At 39.9% G+C, this 23,707-nt stretch overlaps 2 protein-coding genes and 1 long non-coding RNA gene across 10 annotated transcripts in view; 1 reads left to right on the plus strand and 2 right to left on the minus strand.

Annotated features, from left to right (window-relative positions):
- LOC148398673 (uncharacterized) overlaps window positions 1-3,894 on the minus strand; it is a 22,274-nt gene extending 18,380 nt beyond the window's left edge. For all 3 annotated transcript variants that reach the window (XR_015858206.1, XR_015858204.1, XR_015858205.1), the window contains exon 1: window positions 3,677-3,894. This is a non-coding gene — a long non-coding RNA (uncharacterized LOC148398673). The remainder of the gene's footprint in view (window positions 1-3,676) is intronic.
- Window positions 2,359-18,536, plus strand: LOC148398674 (NACHT, LRR and PYD domains-containing protein 14-like). 2 transcript variants are annotated; one of them, XM_088374715.1, is made up of 10 exons: window positions 2,359-2,614; window positions 5,095-6,730; window positions 8,461-8,805; window positions 12,190-12,357; window positions 12,451-12,621; window positions 12,741-12,956; window positions 13,059-13,232; window positions 15,011-15,184; window positions 15,353-15,385; window positions 18,301-18,536. In XM_088374715.1, the coding sequence occupies exons 2-9, from the start codon at window positions 5,109-5,111 to the stop codon at window positions 15,366-15,368; spliced, it is 2,886 nt and encodes a 961-aa protein (XP_088230841.1). In that variant the 5' UTR covers window positions 2,359-2,614; window positions 5,095-5,108; the 3' UTR covers window positions 15,369-15,385; window positions 18,301-18,536. The 2 variants fall into 2 exon arrangements, with proteins under 2 accessions (XP_088230841.1, XP_088230842.1); XM_088374716.1 differs by having other exon boundaries at window positions 2,359-2,560.
- A 731-nt stretch (window positions 18,537-19,267) lies between these two features.
- Window positions 19,268-23,707, minus strand: part of LOC148398675 (potassium voltage-gated channel subfamily KQT member 5-like) — a 91,179-nt gene continuing 86,739 nt past the window's right edge. For all 5 annotated transcript variants that reach the window (XM_088374709.1, XM_088374706.1, XM_088374705.1 and 2 more), the window contains 2 exons: window positions 23,073-23,199; window positions 19,268-21,392 (listed from right to left, as the gene is read on the minus strand). In XM_088374709.1, the coding sequence (XP_088230835.1) occupies window positions 20,151-21,392; window positions 23,073-23,199 (1,369 nt within the window). In that variant the 3' untranslated portion in view covers window positions 19,268-20,150. The remainder of the gene's footprint in view (window positions 21,393-23,072; window positions 23,200-23,707) is intronic.

Raw genomic sequence — 23,707 nt, forward strand, 5'->3', positions numbered from 1 at the left:
CCTATTCCAAAAACGCAGTATTAATCAGATTGCTGTAGTGGCGTGCATACGACATATAAATAACATTTTGGGGTTGACTTCCCTTTTAAGAGCCAATACAAAATGAGTGCAAACTACCATGCTTCCGCACATCATGATAAACGCAAGTAGGCAAACAATACACCATTGGGCAGCATATTTGATACAGGTTTGCCTGCCTGCCGTAGCTTGCAATATGTTTCACCCATACGGCGCTGGACTTTCAGTGTTGCCGCCCAGAGTGATTTGATGAGAATGCATATGCACTGGCATCCAGCTGTGCACCTTTTTTCTGGCTTAAGCACACAGAAGATTATGCACCTTTGTGGCTGACCATCCACTTTCTTTGTGCATTTTAATTAGTTATTACCTTCTTTGCTGAGTGAGAGTTGCCTGCTGGTCAGTGTATGTTGAATGTCATTCAAATAAACCTTGTCTTTTTTTATGGGTCCACCTATTTCTGTTGCCATTTGGGTATGTACAGGCTCCAAGTAATCATGGTTGAATATAAGACTTTAAAGGTGCCCATTGATTGTTGTATGGGGTGGAATAGTGGAGCACTGGTTAGTACAACTGCCTCACATTTGGGAAGTGCAGGGTTTGATTCCAGTTCTAGCTATACCTGTGTGGGTTTCCTACGGGGACTCCAGTTCTTTCCCGCATTCCAAAAGCATGCATTGTAGACCGATTGACTACTTCAAATTTTCTGTTTTGAATGGTTGTTTGTCTACGTGTGCCCTGCGATTGGCTGGTGACAAATTCGGGGTGTACCCCGCCTACTGCTCGAAGTCAGCTTGGATAGGCTCTAGCACGCCCGTGACCCCCATGAGGATAAGCGGTTCAGAAGATGAATGAAAGAATGAATGAATGTATGTTTTACAAAATACAATTGTTCAATCTTCAATCTGCTATCTTCTACATCAAACCTGGGCAAATTACGGTCCGCGAGCCACATCCGGCCCTTTGTGCGTCCCTGTCCGGCCCGCATGAGGCCAATCGTAATTTAAAAAAATAAAATAAATTAGTGTCGTGCGCACAATACAACTGTTTCGCTTTTATTTTGAAAGGTGTCGCACTTCCATGTAGCATACGTGTATATGAGCTGTGCATGAAGGTGAACAGTGCGAAGTAATGCTGCCCGAGAAACGTGTGCTGACCCTCAGAAAAGAAAAGTTGACAAGGAGCGCCGTGTTTTCAACAAGACATGGACTGCCAAGTATTTCTTTACAGAAATGATAAACAGGGCGCATCAGAAGCTGATGCATTGCTAGCAAAACTGCAAGCCCAACAAGGACTTTTTATCAAACTTCACACCCAAAGATGGAGCGGCTTTGTCATTTGAGGAAAAGTTAAAAAAGTTAAGAATAAATTGTACTGATTAATAATTGTTTTTTATTTGACCTTTACACCACAATTTCACATAGCTTAATATAAATATAAACAGAATAATTGTATTCTTCTAATTACCAGTACCAGCGATTTAAAATAAATAATTTAGTGCATTTTACAATGGAAGAAAATTGAGCAGGTTTAAGTTATCGTAGGTGTGGCCCTCTGACACAACTCAGGTTTTTCATGTGGCCCCTTGTAAAAATTAATTGCCCACCCCTGTTCTACATAGTCATAAAGTCAACAAATCATACACCTACCACCCTGCAATCCTTGTCTTTCATTTTAGCTGGAGCTTCTCAGTCAGATTTTGTGTAAATCCTGTCACTATATATATCGCTCGGTGATGTAGTTACCGTGCCTTCCTGCTTTCATATTTGTCTTCCCGCCTCTACACCACCCAAAAATTCCACTGTAGCACCTCAATAGACGGGGAGGTGTCAACAACATGACCCCACTCCCATTTTCCCTCGTTTTTCTTTCGTTTCTCTGAGGAGGGGAATCATTTCATTTTACTAAGTTGGACTATGAAATCAAGGAAAACAGCCTTAACAATATAATGTTTCTGAATAGACATGTTTGCCTTGTATGGTGTTTGGGTCTGTGGTACACATCTTCAGTTTTTATCAAAAAATAAAACCTTGTATTTGTTTGCAACCTGAAATTCTGTGGTTTGGGCTAATTTTTTTTTTGTGATGAACATAAATTAAAACACATTTTCAGACCACATGATGTACACCACCCTACAAGTTTATATTGCATATTCGCCCTTAAAACTGCTGTGTTGAAAATTGGAGCAACCCAGGAAGTTGGGTCAACATTGGGTTGGTTTGTAAAAGATGTCAAATTGAAAATGGCACATGAATTAATTTTAATACCTTCCTTATCCCCCAAATATAGTACGATAATTGTATGTGTGTGCGTGCGTGTGCGCGCTTTCAGGCATCTTTGACTCATCCAATATGGCAGCCGCGCTGAACCAGTCCAACTGCCAAATGCGGATACTATTTCATAAAAAAAAGTCTGTGTCTGGCAGAAACAAGACGAGGCGGTCGGTGCACGTTTCTTGGTTTCGTTTCTGGACTTCAGGACAGAGACGGCAAAGCTTACTAATGAACTGCGTGATTTTCTGCTTCATACTACAAGCTTTGAGGTAAACGTAACGCAGCTGTTTGTGTGACAATCTGTGGAAGGCGTGTGCAGTTGTGTAAGTAGTCTGTTTTGGACTTTGATTTATCCGGCTGATGAACAAACAAACGAAATTTTTAGCATAACATGAATCAGTTGGAATTAGTTAAGCCAATGTAATGTCCATTTTAACGGTCTGTGTGAATGTCATTCTCAAAATTCCAATCCGATACCGCACTCAAAAATACGATGCCAAGCCAGCCCCAACTAATACTCTGCGTTACTTGCTGCCAAACGCAGTGACGTATTGCTCGTAATAATTTCAAAATTAATATTTACGTGCTGATATTTTATCCTAGTGAAATGCCCTAAATTTCTGAAAAGAAAAATTACGCCAATTATCAACTGTATATTGATTTTTGAACATTATAAAAATAAGACAGTGATAATGTATTTTGAGAAGATGAACAACGTGGGAACCGGATAATTTTAAAATTTTAGTGCGGTTAACTGCACTGAACTTTTAAAATCATTAATTAGTTAAAAAGTTTAACTAATTAATGCGACTTTTCTGTTACAACTCACGATACCTTCACATTTTCGACTTCTACTCTTCTATTACCTTCTATTCCACAGGTGTCAAACTCAAGGCGCGGGGGCCAGATACGGCCCGCCACATCATTTTATGTGGCTCACTATGACAAATTGTGCATCAAATCCGTGTGTCATTACTAGAATTGCAAATATCTTTTTCTAAACATTTGACCAGTTTTTACTTAGTTTTTTTACTCGTCTGATTTGAAAACGAGTTATTTGTCAGTCTGTTTTGTAGCTTATACTATATATAATATGAGGTGCTCATACATTTATTTGGGTTGACAGTCATAATGGCCCTCCGAAAGAAACTATGACTACAATGCGGCCCACGAAAAAAATGAATAGAATCTATTCCATGAGGGGAGCTGGTGCATTTGGTGCTTCCAATTGCATGAGAAGTACTGGCCTTCACGTTCGGTGCCGCAACATGTTTTTTAGTGAAAACAACTTTGATAACCCTCATAAAATAGACCATATAGAAATGTGCTTTGATCTGTAAAGTGGTGCTAAATAACTAATCTAGGTAACGCTCTCAGCTGCTTACCGTTTATTGTTCACGATCGGCGGCTACACTTGAGGGTGTTTTCACACCTGGACCCTTTTAAAAGAACCAAAGTCAGGCCTCTTTAAGGGTGTTTTCACACCTGGACCCATTAAAAGAACCAAAGTCAGGCCTCTTTAAGTGGACCAAAAAGTGGACCAAGAGGAAACAAACTCAGTTCTTTTTGTGTTCACATTGTGAGTGTATTTCAAAGAGGACAGAGTTCTCTTTCTGGTTTTGTGCCTGCAGTCACGTGACCATTCTACGGCAAGCCAAGGAGGTTACAATACAGTGCAAAAAGGCGAAGTGAACCCAGTGCGCTTTGTGTTAGCGAACCATACTGAGACCACCTCAGTACGGTTCGTTTTAAAGGGGTCTGAGTACGGTTGGCGCGTTCACATATGCGCTAAAAATGCTGAGTCATCGATCTGAGTTCGCTTTGAGGGCTGAAAGGGACCAAGTGTGAAAACACCCTAAGAAGTGGCCCGCAGGAGAGTCATGAGATAATAAAAATATATGAAATATAATATATTTTGGGGGATTAAGGGAGTACAACATTTATTTGAGGGGGCCAGGCCCCCTCTTTCCCCTGTTGAGACCCGGCTCTGCACAGCACCCTTGTACTCACAAAGGGACCAAGTGTGAAAACACCCTAAGAAGTGGCCCGCAGGAGAGTCATGAGATAATAAAAATATATGAAATATAATATATTTTGGGGGATTAAGGGAGTACAACATTTATTTGAGGGGGCCAGGCCCCCTCTTTCCCCTGTTGAGACCCGGCTCTGCACAGCACCCTTGTACTCACAAAGACTTATAACGTGCGTAAAGAAGCCAAGGAAAGATGGAAAAATCTCAGAAAGGGATCAAATTCTGAATGAGAAGTCTTTTATGTTTCAAAAAGGTATATTGTATTCCTATTATTTACACTTTTCACAATAACAGAAAGCAGAATATTCATGTCTACAGTTTTAAGCACCTTGCAGTTTATTTATTTAGAAAATTGAGACCTGACAGTGTCATGGATTGTTCATAATCCATCATCTGGAAATTCCAGGTTATCTACCAATCAGGTGAATACCAATCTCAAAGGTCTTAAATGCCCCGATTCTTCTGACCTTGCCCCCAACGATCAGAACCAGGGTTTTTTCTTAACAGTTACAATGGTTCTGTTTTCAGTGATTTAATGATGTAGCCCTGTGAATTATTCTTTCACCCGAGTAGCCCCTAACGATCACAAAAAATTGGGAATTTTGAAGGAAAAAAAAAAGACGCTGTGCCATCAGTCTCAGGTTTATTAAATATTCTACATAGCTTCATTTAGTGTGATACCTCTGACTTCATCTTGGGTCTCTCTTAGACAGGGTGATATTGCACTGCTAATGTGAAAAGACAATAATATCTGTTTTTTTTCTCCTCCAGCAATAATTTCCAACATGGAGGAAACAGATGTTCAACGTGTCCAAAGGTCCCTAAAAACCACACTGAAGAAAAAATATCACAGACATAGGGAAGCACTTCCTGTATACACCATACTACCATCAAGACTTCACCACAAGACTAACCTAAAGCCTAATTATATCCAAGGACATGAAGTTAGCTCTGTGGATAAATCTGACCTGCGTACTTGGCTAGTTGGTACGCCAGTTCTACTTGAAGACATTGTTAATTGTGACTGCAAACATGGTACTAGCCAAAGAACATTCATCACGTTTGGGGTATGTGGAGTTGGGAAAACCACAGCTGTGCAAACTTTTGCTCTGGACTGGGCTAATGGCAACCGGCACCAGGGCATCCACCTCCTCCTTCCATTTTCTTTCTGGGAGCTGAATTTAATCAAACGCAAAGTAAGCTTTATTGAGCTTATCCACATGTTTTACCCAAATTTGCAGAGGCTTACCACGTTCAGCCTGAATGAAAGTAATATTTTATTTGTCTTTGATGGACTGGATGAGTACCATTTCTCGCTAAACTTTCGCTGCACTACAGTGAGTGACATTTTTGAAGCTGCCCCAGTGGATACTCTACTGACAAATCTGATCAAGGGCAATTTGTTTCCAAAAGCCCATCTGTGGATAACAGCCCGGTATACTGCAGCAACAAAAATCCCAGAATGCTATTTGCTTGAAAGAACGGAAGTGAGAGGATTTGATGATGAACAGAAGGAGTTACACATTAGGTCTGTCATTGGTAGTGATCATCTCACCAAAAAAGCCTTTGACCACGTGAAAATATCAAGGAGTCTCAATTTCCTTTGCCAGATACCACCCATCTGCACAATCATGGCAACTGCCCTGAAGAATCTTCTAAAAGCAGATGATGATTTCAAAATAACCCATTTCACTTTGACTCAAATGTATATAGAGATAGTGAAAATGGCAAACTCTGAATTCATTTCCAAGCTGAAACGGCTGGCACTGGATCGACTAGAAGAAGAGTTTGATTACAGTGTGTTGTATCGAGATGACCTTTTACGGAGTAAGATAAGTGTAGAGGAAGCCTCACTTTTCTCCAAAGAAAGTCCACTTGTGTTGAGAGAAGAGAAAGGACTGCATGATACCACTGTGTTCCGTTTTGGTCACTTGAGTGTACAAGAGTTCCTAGCAGCTGACTGTACTTTACATGAAATGGGTCCTTTTCAATACCGGTATCTGTCGTTGGTGGACCAGACACTTGAGAGCCAAAATGGAAAATATGACATCTTTCTCCGCTTTATCTTTGGACTCATTAAGGAGCAAGGATCAATGAATGACTCTCATCCACTTTTTGTATGCACAAGAAGTATGATCCTGACGAACATAATGTCTCCTATAGCCGTGGTCTTGTTCCACTGTCTGAGGGAGTTTGACCTTAAAGCTTTCCTTTGGGAGGTTGATTTTTTCTTGACAACAGGCATCTGCCCAGACGCGAATTTCTCTCCAGCACACTGGGCATTAATGGCAAAAAGAGTCATAAATTTTGAAGGTTGCCGAGAAACCGTCAACATGCCAGTGTCTAAACGATGTGATGAGCAGGTTCTCGGGAATCTACCAGACATTTTGAAATCCACGAAAGCCATGTAAGTCAACTTTTGATTTTTTTTTTTTTTATTATAAATGTGTGATGCATTATTGAGATATTGCTGTGCTTGCTTTCTGTTCCAGCAACTCAGGCGTTGAACGACGTAATGAAACCAGCCTTTTTAAAAGAAACATTGAAAAATCAAAAGATTCTAGACACTATTCCTTTAAATATGGGATTTCTATCAAATCTATAAAAGTGACATATAATAATAAGAATGATGGGGGTGAAATCACTTTCCTATTAATTATGATCAATCTGGTTTTAAATATTAACATATGCTTACAAATGTGTTTTTTAAAATGGCTTAAATAATAAACAACAAATCATTTGGTGCCCTAAGACTTTTGTCTAGTTCTGGATATAAATAATAGTTTTCTATTAGACATTTTTAAATTACACCTGATAATTTTAAGCACATTGAGGCAACCTCATCCAATTATAAAATAGTTAAGCATTATAGTTTACGTTAATCCAATAAAACATAATTTTATCTGTTCCATTTTAGTCAAGCAAAACTCAACATTTTAGTTTCATTGTAGTCTGGACAATTATTTTGTCCTTTTATATTTTTTATCAGCAGATAATATTGAACATTTTTATGCTCATATCCATGTATGAAAATGTAGGTTAACTTTTAGTTTTAGTTTTTGATCAAAATGAATTACTTTTAAGTTTGCATCACTCTGTCACTGTCTTGATCTGTGTTAACTTTCGTTCACTAGCTTATACAGTCAAACTTAGGTTTTCGACCACAATCCGTTCCAGAAGGCGGTTCGAGAAGCGAATCGGTCGAATTCCGAATATCTTTTCCCCAATACAAATAATGGAAAAATCTTTAATCCGTTCCAAGACAAAAAAAAAACAAAAACGTTTTTTTTTTAAAGTATTTTCTCATTTGCGCATTTTTGTCCGATCGCACAACTGCAGCGCACCGATGAACGCGCAATCGTAGCGCGTCGCCGACCGCTGGTCGCATTATTGTGATAGAGCCGTCGCTGAAGTTTAGAAAATATTTGTAAAGTCCTAATGTACTTTCCAAAATTTAAATGGACCTAAGTGCGCAGGGACCTTAATTTTGTCTGATCGCGCAACTGCAGCGCACCGCCGAACGCGCAACCGTAGCGCGTCGCTGACCGTGCAACTGCACTGCGCTGGTTGCATTATTGTGACACAGCCGTCGCTGATATTTAGAAAAATATTTTTAAAGTCCTGATGTACTTTCCAAAATTTAAGTGGACCTCAGTGCGCAGGAAGCTTAATTTGGTCCGATCACGCAACCGCAGCGCGCCGGGCGCTCACTGTCGCATTGCTGTAAGAGCGAGCGTCTTTGTGTTTTAAGATGACTTTACTGCTTTCTATGGAGGCATGATTAGGGGTTAAAACAATACTCAAAGTAACGAAAATACAAGAACAACGGAGTCAGTCGGCATCCGGGCCGCGCGGTCGGGTTTTTCTCGGGTCCTCCCGGCTCATCTCGCGAGGTTTGACCTCCGAATTTTGTTCGACAACCCAAGCAAAAAAATCTCGAATTTTTTGTTCGAATTCCGATTTGTTTGAGAACCGGGACCATCGAAAACTGAGGTTTGACTGTACTTCTGTCTGCTTTAACAAAATATAATTAATTAAATGAATGTAAACTTTGTTGATCAATATCTTTAAATAAAAAAGGGGGCAACTTTATGTTTCAGCCAGTGCTAATATATGACATTTCCCATCTACCCGCAGACTGAGATTTTCTAACCTGACAAACAAGTGTTGTCCAGCCTTTGCATCTGTATTGCGCACAAGCGAATCATATCTGAGAGAGCTTGACTTGGGATACAATAGCATCACTGACGCTGGAGTCAAGATGCTTGTGAAGGGCTTGACCAGTCAAAACTGTAGCCTGAAAAAACTCAGGCTAATTTGCTGTGAAGTGACAGCAGAAGGCTGTCGCTACCTTGCAATTGCCTTGAAAAAATGTGGGAAGCTGCAAGAACTGGATCTCAGCGGCAATAATTTAGGAGACGAAGGACTGAAACATCTAGCTGATGGTTTGAAATGTCTTGAATGCCACCTACAAGTACTGAAGTAAGTGTTGTGTAATAGTTCATACAATTTCATTCATGCAAAAGTTACATTTTGGTGCTAGTGAAAGTTCATTAGAAATGCATTACGTATAACCTTTATGGGTGTACTGTACTTAATTTGACCTTCTCTAAGCTTATTGAAAGCACATGTCCAACTGTTTTGGTACTTTTTGCATGCCTTGCTCTTGCTGTTCTCTAATGAGGAGTTGAATGGAAACATTTAGAACACTTTTTTTGATCTATGAATCGACAAATGTCTTGATCCCATTCGAATGTACCTTTAACTCTGAATCCAATTTTAACTTCTAAATCTCAGTTCACTATTCATGTTGATAGAAGAGATGATATTCTGATGTAGCAGTGTCAAACTTTTTGTTGCGGGCCACATCGTAGTTACGGTTTCCCTCGTGGGGCCATTAATAACTATTTTATATTGTTGCATACACACAACGGAATCCAGCATACATTTTAAAAAAAAAAAAAATTATAATACATTTTCAAAGTGGGCTTTAAAAAATATTGCAATATTTCAATGTTATTAAAAGAAAAGACATTTTACAATTTTGGTAGATTAACAAGAAACATTTAGTTGCCTTTGCAGGCCACATAAAATAATGTGGGCCGGATCTGGCCCCCGGGCCTTGAGTTTGATACCGGTGTTCTAATGGAATTGAATGGCTCGTCTTTGTACTTTTCAGAAATAGACGTCATAGTTCCACAAATGAAAAGAAAATGTAAAAAAAAGTGTACGGTGAATGGAATGCAGTTATGTTAAACTAGAGGGTACAAAGGCAAGTTTAGCTGCTTACTTTCTACGTCTGAAAGAAAGTTCTTTTTTTTAATTTACTTAATTTATTTATTTAATTTTATTATTATTTTAAAAGGGCTAACTGTAACCAGGATCCCTTGCCAGAGTGTGACCAGAAGCAAAACACAGCTGGTCTTTTGTGCCTTAAAAACTTGCTAGTTGCAACAATCTGCCTACTTTATAGCTATTTGTTAGCCAGTTAGCGTCATGGATGCTTCGTAAAGGTGGTGTCCTTTCAAGGAAGCTTTAGGCAATGCATCTTTATAATAGCACATTTCACACCCAAGGCAACTCATTATGCTTTCCACCAATAGCCACAACATCCATAAGCATTTAGAAACAGAATAATTGAGACATTTAAAGGGAAAGTCAACATCAAAATTTTCTATCTAATACTATGTTCTGTGCAGCCCAGTAGTTAAAACAGTGTTCTGATTGATGTTTCCTTTAGAATTTGAATCAAACAGGATAAATCTGAGGGCGGCCATTTTGTCACTTGCAGTCGATTGTCACTCGTTTTCTGAAACTAAACTGGATTGGTTGTAACCTGAGCCCCGAGCAACTGTGATGTCGTTTTATTTTTGGTCTGGATTGGTTGTGACCTGAGCCCTGAGTAACTGTGATGTCATTTCATTTTCAGTTAACAGTAAGTAGCAAAGTGGCCGCTCCCCTAGATGGATAAAAACTGCTGTATTTAGCTTTTTTAACACATATTCCACAAACACAATATTAATAAGAATGCTGCATAGGAAACAAAAGTTTCTTACCAAAATTACAAAGAAGAATGTACAATGACAACATTGAAACACATTTTTAGGTAAAGATAAAAAAGATATCTCAGATTAGAAAAAAAGAGAGGTATTTCTCCATTGAATGACAGCCATTTCACAGGATGGTAAAGAGAAGATGAAAATGGGTACTCTTGAAAAAAAATCAGATGAATCACTTGGGTTGGGAAGAGTATCGATTAGATTTCAGTGATACTACTACTCTAAAAATTACTGCTTATCAGTACTTTTCTGCTTAGAAAAACAGAAAAACCTTTTTTAAATAAATGCAAATACAATACTACAGTGATCCCTTGCTACTTCGCGGTTCGTCTTTCGCGGCCTCAGTGCATTGTGGGTTTTTAAGAGTATTAAATATTGCGGATAATTTGATGCATCGTGGCTTTTTGCGGCGTCGCTTGGCACGCGGGGCTTTGTCTGCCTACATAAGTTTACAGCACACTATTGGCTGGTAGAGGAGACGAGACCAATGGGAACATGTTCTGTATTCTTGCCACTGATTGGCTTAGAGCTGTAAGAGCGGTTCTAACCACACTTTATCTCAGCCTCCTCCAGTCCCGCAATGTATCCACTCTTCCACTTTGTTTGCGTCAGCAGAATCAGGAGCATCTCTGATTTTCACTTCGTTTTGTAACGAATGAGGCAGGACAATCAAATGCAACACGGGCACTTTATTTGGGGAAAGGCAAAAGGAGACAAGGAGATTGGAATGCCGGCAGAGCAGGACAACGATGCAAGCTGACGCGTGTCATCAAACCATACGGGCATAGCAAGCTCGTGGTCGGAGACAGGCAGAAGGTTGAGCCAAACAGAGTCCAGAGCAAATCATACAAACAGGCTTTTGCTAAACTGCGACTCAGGAAACAGGCATTGCGCTACACAGTGGATCGGGCAAATGTGAATCAGGTGGCATCGCAGAACCAGGTGGCATAGCAGAACCAGGTAGGAGGCATATCATCGCAGATTGACGGCCTTGCGGGTTTTAAATCATGCCCTAAACAGCCGGGACCAAGGGCACAGTTGTCAGAGATCAGGACTGATTAACGCGTGCAGCTCTGCGTTGGATATGCGAGCCCCCGCCGGCCAGCACGGCGAGAACAGAGCGGGGCCGTGTCGTGTTTATGGTAGTCTTTTTGTGACTTTGTGAGTTGTAGCAAAGCCCTAAAGAGTAGTTAGTCAGTTTAGCTTTAAAATGTTTAAAAATGCAATAAAGTGTTTCAAAATACAGTTATGAAAGTCTTGTGTGGATATTGTAAAAATATTGACTCCACATCGCAGAGTTTCACCTATCGCGAACCAATCATCAACAATGAACGAGGGATCACTGTACTACATTATTTGAACAAATAACTATTCTACTGTTAAACATCACATGACCAATGATTTAGTATTAAAGAAAACTCATGTAGAGCAGTAAGGCTGGAACATGTTGTGAGCCACACATTTTTATTGCTTGTGTTTCCCCCTGACATTTTAATAATTGATTGCACTTGACTTCTCCAGTCTCACAACCACTCGGACCAAGAATAACCAAAATTTGATGTAAATGTAATGGTTGCATTGTGTGTAAATCAATTAATCACTCCCTGAAGTGAAACGCTCAGCTGTTGAGTTCGTGGCAAGTCAGTTATGTGTGATACCCAGCGCCAAATTCCTCCCACACACGAGGCGTGAATAGCGAAGGCAATGAGCGTCAATGGTGCATATGATTTCAGGCCCTCCACTTTAACTTTTTCTACGTTGGATGTACTCTTTATAGTTTGTTTCTGTGTAAATCTTGTCATTGCAGAATATGTCAGTGTAACTTTGGTCAAAGGGGATGTTCTTCTTTAGCGTCGGCTTTGCAGGAAAATCCCACAAACATGGGAGAGTTGAATCTCGCCATCAATAATATTGGAGACAAAGGGGCCAATGAGCTCTTCACCAGATATGATATATCAATGTTAACCAAACTGCAGTGAGTCCTCTACTACTGATTTTAATGCGTCCATTATGTTTGTGAGTACAAACAAAAGCCGAGGAAATGTTGTACTGTTTCACCTCTCTGCAGGATGAATTGCTGTGGCATCACCACATTGAGCTGCAAAAATATTGGGGAAGCGCTCAAGTCGGAAAGCAGCAACTTGGTGGAACTAAATTTGAGCAACAATCAAATAACAGATGCTGGCTTTGAGCTCATTTGCACAGGAATGTATGCATGGTCTCGTCTGGAAATACTCAAGTAAGGGTTTGTTTCTGTGTTTTTACTGCTTTGATCCCACCAGAGACATGATAAAAATACAGTGAGTGTTGTTTTGTAAGCTACATTCTTCAAAATGCTTAATTCTCTCCCCCCCTCAGTGTGTCAAGGTGTGGAATTACTACTTCAGGCTGCTGTTATATTTCAAAGGTCCTGGGTTGTGTCTCTCAGCTCTACTCTCGTGGGGAAAGACAAACAGAGTGGCAGGCAGCAGAGTTGAGAGAGCTCAACCTCACCATGAACAGTTTTGGAGACGCTGGAGTCAAAAAAATTACAGCTGGACTGATGAATCCGTACAGCCACTTCAAATCTCTCAAGTGGATAATTTCTCATCTCTCTTTCATTTGAATCGGAGCACAATATTCCATTCAATATTAGTAGAACATGTTTTGATTTTCTTTTTCTTTTCTGCATTTCAGTCTGAGCCACTGCAATCTGACTGATAACTGCTGCTCACAGCTTGCATCAGTTCTTTCATCAATGGACAGCCCGATCAGGGAGCTTGATCTCTCTGACAACGACATCCAGGATAAGGGAACAAAGAAACTCTGCACTGGACTTAGAAGTACTCAATGCATGCTTGAAAAATTAGCGTAAGTTGACGTTCACCCCTTAAAAAGAAAAGAACTACTGTAACTAGTGGCATGCATATTTGTGATCCAGCATTGCCATGAGTCACCATGATCCATATTTCAGAAATTAGTTTTTGTCAAATTTGATATTACCCATTACATGGGGGCGGTAAGCCAATCAGAGGACTTCACGTAACATGTAGAGTACGCATCTCCGACGTCACTGATAAATAGTTAATACGTCGTTTGTGCAACGAAAACAGTATTAGGACCCTCTAAAATAGCATCGGAAAGCCAGGATCATTGCAGAAGAGCAACATGACAATGACGAGAAAAAACTTGGTATGTTTAATGGCAAACTTGCCCAACTGTAAACTTTGGATACAGAAGATGAGGACTTGGATGGATTTGCGTATGAATATCGATTAACAATAATGTGAATACAGTAGAATCAAGTACAATCGAACTCACTGGCTTGCTCCCGTGAATTTTTTTTTACCGTAAATCATGGCATGCATGTGCCCTAAATACAAAATAGACCCCGCAATTGAGTCTGCGCCTTTTACCTCAAAGCGCCTTATGGTGTGGAAAATACGGTAATACCCTCTTGCAGTGCAGGCATTATCATTGACCAACCACGTTAGGACAACTTTATCTTTGCAGTGGACTTATATTCAGAATTCTGACTTAAAGTCAGAATTATCCCACTCGGACTTTCCCAGTTCTGTCCTCAAAGCGTTCGAGGCGAATGTGATTCCAAAAAATTGTTTGTTTGTTCTTGTTTCTTACAACTCATTTTGACCTCCAGCAAACCTTCATAAATTCCTTAATTTATATAAATACATATTGTACATTCTACATGTTTTCCTTGATAATAATGTTTGGGTTTAACAGTATAAAAATTACTTGTTCGAAACATTTCTTTTTCTGTAATTTTTTATTTGTTTTACATTTATGTTGTAGTTAAAAGACAAATCAATTGACATATATATTTAAAAAGTAGTTCTAATTCTAATAGTTTTGTTTTGGTGTTTCTGTGAACAGAACAAAAAAATACAGATAAGAATACTGTTGGAGTGGTGCTCACTAACTTATTTGCAAGAACCACACGGGAGACAGTTTGCCCTTTTAGCACTTGGAAGTGGAGAAAACGTTCGTTACTGTAGCATACAGAGATGTTCAAACGCAGTCTTCCTTTGGTCTCTTGCAAGAGCATATTTATTGAGAGAAAGCAGGGTGGGAGTGACAGGTTTGGTGAACCCCCGGCATCTGGTCAGATCAGAGCAGGGGGTGTTTTACAATCGAATGTAAACAGAACAACTTTGATTGCTTCCTCTGCAGCTGGTCAACCAGTGCAGGGGACTGAGCACTTTATTTTACTGCGTTGTGAGAACAGGACAAGCTTGGTGAATCATTATAGTCTACATTCCAACACAATCATACGATCAAAATAATTTATCAACCCTAACAAATACCGCTAAGGCACCGGGTCGAAAAGCATTATCGTCAAGAGTAGAGATGTCCAACCATCTCATTTGGTTATATTTGCTTCCCCTCTCAAAAATTTGATTTTGAATAAAGTTGTGCAAGTTATAGGTGACATAAATGGTGAAATAAGTTTTGAAATGATTTGTGTTGTTCTCGTTCAACCTGACGTTTGAGCAGGGGTGTGTAGAATTTCAATAGCCACAATATCTTATAACGTTCTCTTATAATGTGACCAACTTTAGCCTTTTTAAAATGCAATGACAAAGTTATGTGTTTTCTAAATCATTCATGGTACTTTTCTTTTTGACCAGACTAGCAAACTGTAACATTCACTCAAGAGGTGTTTCATACCTGACTGCAGCCCTGATGTCAAACCCACGGTATCTTACTGAGCTGCTTCTGATAGGCAACAAGCTGACCAGTTTGGACGTCACCAACCTCATTGAGTTAACCAAGAGAAAGGAATACGCATTGCATACTTTAGAGTAAGTGTTGTGAAATGCCGATTTGTCCAATCATTTCAGAAATAGTTCATCTATAGATTGTCCTGTAATTACTGTGTGTTGCATTTGACATGTGTGCATTATATTCATCATTTCAGGTACTAATGTTCTCAAACTCAATCCATCTTTCTCCATATTCTTCTTTTTCAGCGTCTCGGAATACTGAGGTGTTAAAAGGCAAAGGTGAATCACACACGGATCATATTTCATCTCATTTAATCATCCACCTCATCACATCATTAAAAGTCATTTGCTTTTTTTTTTTGTTTGTTCATGAATAAAAATTAGAGCTGTGATCAGGAATCAGGTCCGATCCTGTGATTCTTTTGGTAGAAAGATCAATTTTCTTAATTTCTGAAATTTTATTGGTCACAAAGGCTAATTTTTTTTGTGTGTGTGTGCAAGTGTTCACATTCCATATTAAATGCGACCTCAATCTATCTGGTGTGAACATATTGTATGGATCTTCAAAGTGACCCGCATGGCCGCAAGAGACATTGGCACATTTAAACGTACAGTGGAGCCTCGGTTTTCGACCACAATCTGTTCCAGAAGGCTGTTCGAGAAGTGAAAAACTTTTAATCCGTTCCAAGCAAAAAAAAAAAAAAAAAACTGCCTTTTTTAAGCATATTTTCATTTGCGCATTTTTGTCCGATCGCGCACCGCCGAACGCGCAACTGTAGCGCGTCGCCGACCGCGCAACTGCACCGCGCTGGTCACATTATTGTGACAGAGCCGCCGCTGGAATTTAGAAAATAGTCCTGATGTACTTTCCAAAATTTAAGTTAACCTCAGTGCGCAGGGAGCTTAATTTGGTCCGATCGCGCAACCGCAGTTGCCCGGGCGCTCACCGTCGCATTGTTTTAGGGGCGTCTTTGTGTTTTAGGATGGCTTTACTGCTCCCACTTGATTCCTTTGGAGGCATGATTAGAGTTGATGCAATCCTCAGAGTAACGAGAATGTAATAACGAACGGAGTCAGTTGGCATGCGGGTCCCCTCGGCTCATCTCGCGAGGTTCGACAACCGAATTTCGTCCGACATCCGAAGCAAAAAATCTCGAATTTTTTGTTCGAATACCGATTTGTTAGAGAACCGGGACGTTCGAAAACTGAGGCTCCACTGTACTGTTTAAATTAGCGGGTAGCTCATCTTTTTATCTCGTACCTACAGATGAGTGATTCAGGAGGAGGTAGCCATACAGTATTTTGGGTAAATAAGACTAGACTTTCACTAAAGATGACATCACATCATTTACGTGCGTAACAAATGAACCTGCATTTTATGTATCACGTTTCAAGTGAGCTTAAATTCAAATATAATGTTAATACTGTTAGTTAAAACAACTTTAATTCACAAAGTAATGCTCCGTCCAAAGCAGTCTGTCTCCCTGCCTGCTCAGAACGCATGATGTGATATATTTGCAATCTGGCTGTTCAGACTGTGGTGGCATTGGAAAACATTCGATACACATCCAATCTTGGACCACATATAAAAGCGACCCAGGTTACATTTGAGAAAGATCAAAATTGAGCCTTTTAGGCGGTCATACATTGCATGCAGGTTACATAGGGGCAACAATTCCAATCTGGGTTGCATTTGCCTAGCCTAAATGACAAAATAATCCAAAACTATCAGCATGTTCGCAAACAGAGCAAAAATAGCTTAATTTATTATGAGTAGCAGTCAGAGTGGCATTAAGAGCCACGTGTGTGGCATAAGCATGTCATGCAGATTACTCTCCTTCCATGTTACAGTGGAATGTTAATTGTTTGGCGCAACAAAGAGCAAGACACAGGTTCACAGTTGTAACAGGTCCAAATTACTTAACTTGAAATAGAAGAGTGTAAATTATTTGTTGACAAACAAGATTATTCCTCACTGGTTATGTTAGAGTGGTGCTCACTCTAACTTATTTGCAAGAACCACACGGGAGACAGTATGCCCTTTTAGCACTTGCAAGTGGAGAAAACGTTAGTCACTGTGCATACAGCCATGTTCGAACGAAGTCTGACTTTCGTCTGTTGCAAGAGAGTATTTATTGAGAGAAAGCAGGGTGAGGTGAGTTGTGGACAGGTTTGGTGAACCCCCAAACCGTTGGGGGAAACAGAACTACTTTGATTGCTTCCTCTGCAGCTGGTCAATTAAGCAGAGGATGCAACCACTTTATTATACTGCGTTGTGAGAGCAGGACAAGTTTGGTTATTATAGTCTACATTCCAGCATAATCATACGATCAAAATAATCTATCAACCCTAACAGGTTACATTTAATGAGGTCATACATCAGTTGTTTTGTACATAGCTAGATGCGGGACTCGTCTACCTTTGACTGCACATGCCATTAAATAATTATGTTAATGTATTGTTTATCATTAAATAAATCAATAATGACCCTGATCGTTTCAATCAGGTGTGTTAAGGAGGGAAACTTCTAAAACAGGTGGGACAGTGGATCTCTTGGACCAAAATTGCCTACCGGTGGGATTGGCCGTGGCACCAAATCGGTGGCATTTGCGTCCCCAGGAAATCAAATGTCTAAAATGCATCACATATACATAAAATATTTTGCATGAAGCGTCATTCCCATTTGTATATAATTTATCTATTCATATAAATAGCATGGATATAGTTCATGCATTACCTGTATGCTCTCAGTCACTTAAATGTTGTATAGAGGCTGAGATCAACCGGAGTCAAATTCCCTGTTTGGCATGCACAAACTTTGGCAATAAAGCTGATTCTGATTTGCTAATTTTATGCTATAAAATAGTTTTAATACAAAATAATGACCTTAAAAACATGTCTGAGATGGCCCAAAATAATTGAGTTGTTCAATATGTTCATCACACATAGAGCTAAAAAAAGAGAGAAAAAAGACAATTTAAGTTTATTTTGAGTGTTAAAAAGCAGTCGTCGTTGGTGTATTGGCCCATGTAATTACAAATGTAAATAGATTTAACAAAATATAAATAGATTTAACAATACATAACATCTAAACACATTTATGTGCCGTACTAATAGAATGTCTGTTTGTACATTTCTATGTTAATTTGAGACAATATTCATGCACATTCTTATTTTTTCTCCTTGTCCCCCAGTTTGTTGCTCGAGGTATCAGGACTCGGTCTTGCAGATGTTTGAAGCCAAAGACTCGATTTGGACTGAGGTGCCAAAACTGAGGTGTGATCAGGACATTCCTAATAACAATGATTTACATTTTTTTGTGTTTATTCCTGTTGAATGTAGCTCCAAACTATATATCATTCCATATTAAATTTGTTTTAGAACTGTTAATATTTGATACAAAAAATAAAGACAAATGCATTCAATTAAACAGCACATAAAGCCATTGATTTTTGTCATACTTATTGTCAAGGTCATGTAACAAGGCTTATTAAAATGTTCATTCCTAAAGAGTGCTCAGTGAGCTAGTGTTCTGATAAGGCATTGGAGCAGGAAGGACAAATGCCAGACTTACGTTATCCCTAGGAGTGGATTTTTTTTTTCCAGGGGAGGGAGTGGAGATGAATAAATACTTATTCTCTCAGGGAAACACAAGTTCACTTTTTGTGCTCAGAAAAAATCAGTAAACATAGTAGTGCTATGGCACCGTCTTGTGGCATCTAGTAGACATAAAAAGTAAGTGTGCAAGAATTTTGTGATGGAAAATGACCCTAAATTAGATCATTTCAAAATGTCGTCCACCCTGAATGTGGTCTACATCCTGTACAAATAGTTTGCGTGTGTATGTTTTTGGGGGGGGGGTAGAATGTTATTTATGTGAAAGAGTGTGTATATGCTTAGGATGTTGAAGTCAATATTGAACATCATTTCTTGGGTGAGAATGTGCGTGCAAAATTTGAATAAATTAAAGAGACATCTGTGATGACGGCCCAGTCGACTGTTAAATATTCAGTGGGCATCGTCCTCAGTTCCGCAGGCACGCACGCACGCACTCACTCACTCGTCTTCGGTAAGGTAGTATTTCATGTAATGTCCTACAGTTTAGAAAAATTAATCTCTTGGGGTTCAAAATGCACTCAACTCCGTAGCACACAACAGGGAGAGATTTACAAGTAATTTTAATGCCATTTTGAGGCAGCGACTTGCATTTTAATAACATGAGCATTGCAGCATTAATTGAATTGTACATTCCACAATCGTGTAATTTAAAATTACCATAACTCAAGCCTACATTTACTTAACAAGCACACAATTTTTGTCTTCTAAAGTAAACCAAGAAACTTGTAAAATTGTTGCAAACTAAAAGCCAACTCTGTACAACAGAATGTTGGATTTAGACTTCTTTGTACACATTTTGAGAACACTGACTAACAGCCTTTCAACATTTTGCCAGTTTGGTCATGGTTGCCGAAACGTTAACAACCCAGGGGCAAACTTATTTGCAGATTCAATATTAAAACATCTTTATGGCATACATTACCATTGTACATGATGCCTTTAAAATACAGCTGAAAGCATCGCACAATGGTCTTGTCGTGACATCTTAATTACACAGGAGGCATTCTGTATTGCAATAGGGGCATGATCATTAAAAAGTATACTGTATATTTTTGAATGATATGATAGAAATGACCAGAATGATAACTCAAAGTAATTTATGATTTAATTTAAGAGTCCATTTAAGAGTCCACACTTAAAATTTTTGGAATGTACTGTAAACTGTCTTGCTCTTTGACATTCAATAGGTACTGGTATATTAACTAAATGCCTAAAGTTTTTAATGAAACATGTCTACTTCATGCATTGAACAGTAAAATATTATCTCAGTCTCATGATCAGTGTGAAAATACTGTGATTATCAACTCATAGCAACAAAATAAAAAAAGGACCCTATTTCATTCCACCTTCACACTCTTTCAAAAATGATAAAAAGCTGTCCTTTTATGAGGTGAAATTTCCATGCCCTCTGAACATGCACCCCAGTCTATTTTAATCGTACACGCTGCATTTTCAGTAATTCAGTGCTGCCAACAGAAGGGGGGGATGAATGAGCAGTGGCCAGGCCATGGTTGGACCCCCGTGGTACCCCACTTGCCATCGCCTCTGTTCTCAACAGTTCTGAGGAATATGAGGGAGTCTTAACTGTCCCATGTGACAGGAAATCAAATCCCTGCATCTCTACTTCCGCATCATTGATAAAAAGGTCTTCTTCCCCCCAACCACCTTTGTCAGTTACTCCTGCACCTAGGTCTTGGCAACTTCTTTGGAAGCCAGTGGAAGTGTTCCTACTGCGGGTTGGGGGTGAAATTATGGAGTGGCTGCCTTGCATTTTTCCATGGGCTGCCTGCATCAAGTCCTGCACTGACATCGATTTTCCCAGACTGCGATCTACCTGACTGGGACTTGAGCAGCAGCTTATGGTTGTAGGCACCAGGGGTTCCAGCTCAAGACTCATATGTCTCCTCCAGGAGCCCTCCTCCTTGGCGTTTAGTCTGCCCTTGTTGTTGGCGCTACCCCGTTGGTGCTTTCTCAGTGTGCCGAGCCCCAAATCTGGGCCAACTTCCTCCCCAATGTAGCCGTCCTGTATTTGCAATCCTACACTTCCACACAAGTTTTCAATTTCAGGGGAATTTTCATTGGAGGATGCTCGCATCAAATTGCTAAGACCTACATTCCTGTTTGGAGGAGGTGGAGGCGAGAGCGTTGCCAGAAGACAAAATCCACCATCCGCTGTTCCTCCACCCAAACCAGTGCAGATACTGTTTGGTGTGAGAATGGGAGGAGAACTCCCCACTGTTTCATCATTGCCACTTTCTGGTGTGGTGGACTGATACTGGGTGTGATGTTGGGCATGACAATGGTGGTGATGGTGGTGGTAATGCGGCAATGGTGATGGGCTGAAAGATGAGGACGCAGGGCCAGAGGGTGGAGTAGTGCTGGAGGTATTAAGGTCAAGATCATTTTGGGTTGCCAGGATGAGATGAAGTCCTCCCTGGGACAAGTGGGGATTAGTCGAGGAGCCTGTGACACAACCGCCAGGAGCGTTACTGTTGACCTGGCCGGGGAAGGACAGATCCTTGCTGAAGACAGAGGACTGGTAGTCAGCAGTTTGTTCCAGCTCAAACAGTGGCAAAGATGAGAGCGTGAGAGCTGTGGATGAGCCCTTCCGCAGGACCTGCCGATAGATGTCGAGCAATGAGTCGAGCTTTGACTCAATTGACTGGACCTGTGATGCGAGAAAACAGTAAAACGGCAAGCAGTTTAAATTCTCTGATATTGTCTGGTGATTCTATACAGCTTAATTAAGTTGGACTGAAATACATCTGTATTTACAACTTTTAATGATTCCTGTTAAATATGTATCATGTTTGTAATGCACAAGCATATGAAGTGATATGTATTCATGTAATGAGGGATGGCAGGGCCTAAGGAGAGCAACACCCTATATCACAGTGTGCATAATTATTAGGCAGCTTGTTTTCTTCAGGCAAAATGAGGCAAAAAAGACATTTAGGTGACTCTGAAGTCACAAAATTGTAAAAAGACTTTTAGAGGAATGCAGCACTCTTAAAATTGCTAAGATATCAAGGTGTGATCACAGAACCATCAAATGTTTCATTGCAAATAGTCAACAATGTTGCAAAAATGTGTTAAGGAAAAAAAGATGCAAATTAACTGCCAAAAATTTAAGAAGACTCAAGCATAAAGCTCCCAGGAACCCATTATCCTTCAAATGCTCCCATATTCCGAACTTCAATCTACCCGGAGTGCCCAGAAATACCAGTTACTTAAGGCTCAGAGATGTGGCCAGGGTACGGAAGGTTGAAACCTGACCACCACTGAACAAGGAATACATGTTGAATACATGTCAAGACTGGGTCAGGAAATATCAGTAGAAGGATTTTACAAAAATCTTATGGGCTGATGAGCTGATAGTGACTCTTGACGGACCAGCTGGACTCTTGGCTGGATCAGTAATGGCCAGAGAGCTCCACTTCAAATCAGACACCAGCAAGGTGGAGGCGGGGTACTGGTATGGGCTGGTCTAAAGTAAGAAGAGCTGGTTGAACCTTTTTGAGTTAAAGGCAGACTTAAAATTAACTCTAGAATTAAAACAAAAATGAATTCAAATTAACCAACTCCCAGTTTTTTCTTCAAGCAGTGGTACAGGAAAAAGTCTGCATCTTTCAAGAAGACCATGATTTTTATGCAGGAAAATATTCCTTCGCATGCATCACAGTATTCACTTACACTTGGTAGCTCACTGGTAAAGGACTTAAAATTGAAAGAATAATGACTTCACCTGACCTCAAATGTATTGAGAAGTTATGGGCGCTTGCTAAATGGGACATTTACACTGAAGGAAAACAGTACACCTCTGTGAACAATGTCTGGGAGGCTGTGGTGGTCATTGCACAAAAAGTACACAGATCAAGAAGCTGACAGACTCCATGGATGGAACTGTTATTAAAATTAAGGGTGGTTATATTGGTCACTAATTTTCTTGTAAATGTTAATCTGTGAATTTTTAACAAATGAAAATAAACAAGTAAGACCAGAATTTTTCCATTTTACTTTCTGAAATATTCACGTTTGGGGTTTATTAACATTTTGGTTGACTGAGAGCACTGTATTAATCCTCAATAATACAATTTGCCAAATAATTGTGCGCACAGTGGCCTTATAAACCCAATAAGCACAGTATTTGGAACTCTCGATTTGTATACCTATTCTCAGGCCAAAACTTGGCCTATCATAGGAACCACTGTTGTTTTTCAATTTGTGCATTTGTGATACATCTGAATAGTTGTAAATTCATTTTGACGCAGGGATAAATCCCTCTGATTCACCTGACAGTATTTTTCAGTTACCCGATTAAGGTGTATTATAAAGAAGAATAGAGCACCTGGCGCTCCACTTTACAAACACGTCCCAGCATGCTCATGTCCTCCAGCAGATCTCCATCAGACAATAACTTCTCACGAATCTTCTTGTCCAAGGGGATCTGTCCCTTCCCAAGGATTTGGTCCACCCTAAATATCACAAATGCACATCATAAAACATACATTATTTCAATACAAGGTACAGTATATATACTGAAGTAATGATGATGGTCTGGACTCAATTGACTCTCAAATTTACTGACTGAGTGTGAAATAGCTTGAATGCAAAGCTATTTTCTGCATGAATGGATTAAAGTGGACACACAGGTTAACTTCTGCCATCTAGTGGAAGAGGATTTAACTATGCAGCCTGTCCATTGATGTGTCCAAATTCATAGGCGTGTCCTTCAAAGCCAACATTAGAAGGCTACACGACTTAACTTTGACTGTGGGCCTTCAAATGTAGCCTTCATCTCCATGGATATGGGCCCTGAGCGAAGGCTGCTTATGGGTACATTTTTATTACCTACATTGCTTTGTTTTTCTTCTACACAGCCCAATTTCTACATTTCAATGTGTCTTCATTTCCCTGGCGCTCTTTTTGCTCGCTGGTGCCCCTAGCAACTCTCTCCTCCGCCTAATGCAGGTGTTGTCAACC

The sequence above is a fragment of the Syngnathus floridae genome, chromosome 4, assembly GCF_059516105.1.
Source record: "Syngnathus floridae isolate MCC-2025c chromosome 4, RoL_Sflo_1.0, whole genome shotgun sequence".
Taxonomy (NCBI): domain Eukaryota; kingdom Metazoa; phylum Chordata; class Actinopteri; order Syngnathiformes; family Syngnathidae; genus Syngnathus; species Syngnathus floridae.

Bases quoted from the DNA above. Each gene is read 5' to 3' on its own strand.
- LOC148398674 (XM_088374715.1), top strand. From the start codon at position 5,109: ATGGAGGAAACAGATGTTCAACGTGTCCAAAGGTCCCTAAAAACCACA. The intron at 6,731-8,460 runs GTAAGTCAACTT...ATCTACCCGCAG, and splicing joins TTGAAATCCACGAAAGCCAT to ACTGAGATTTTCTAACCTGA. The intron at 12,622-12,740 runs GTAAGGGTTTGT...TCCCCCCCTCAG, and splicing joins TCTCGTCTGGAAATACTCAA to TGTGTCAAGGTGTGGAATTA.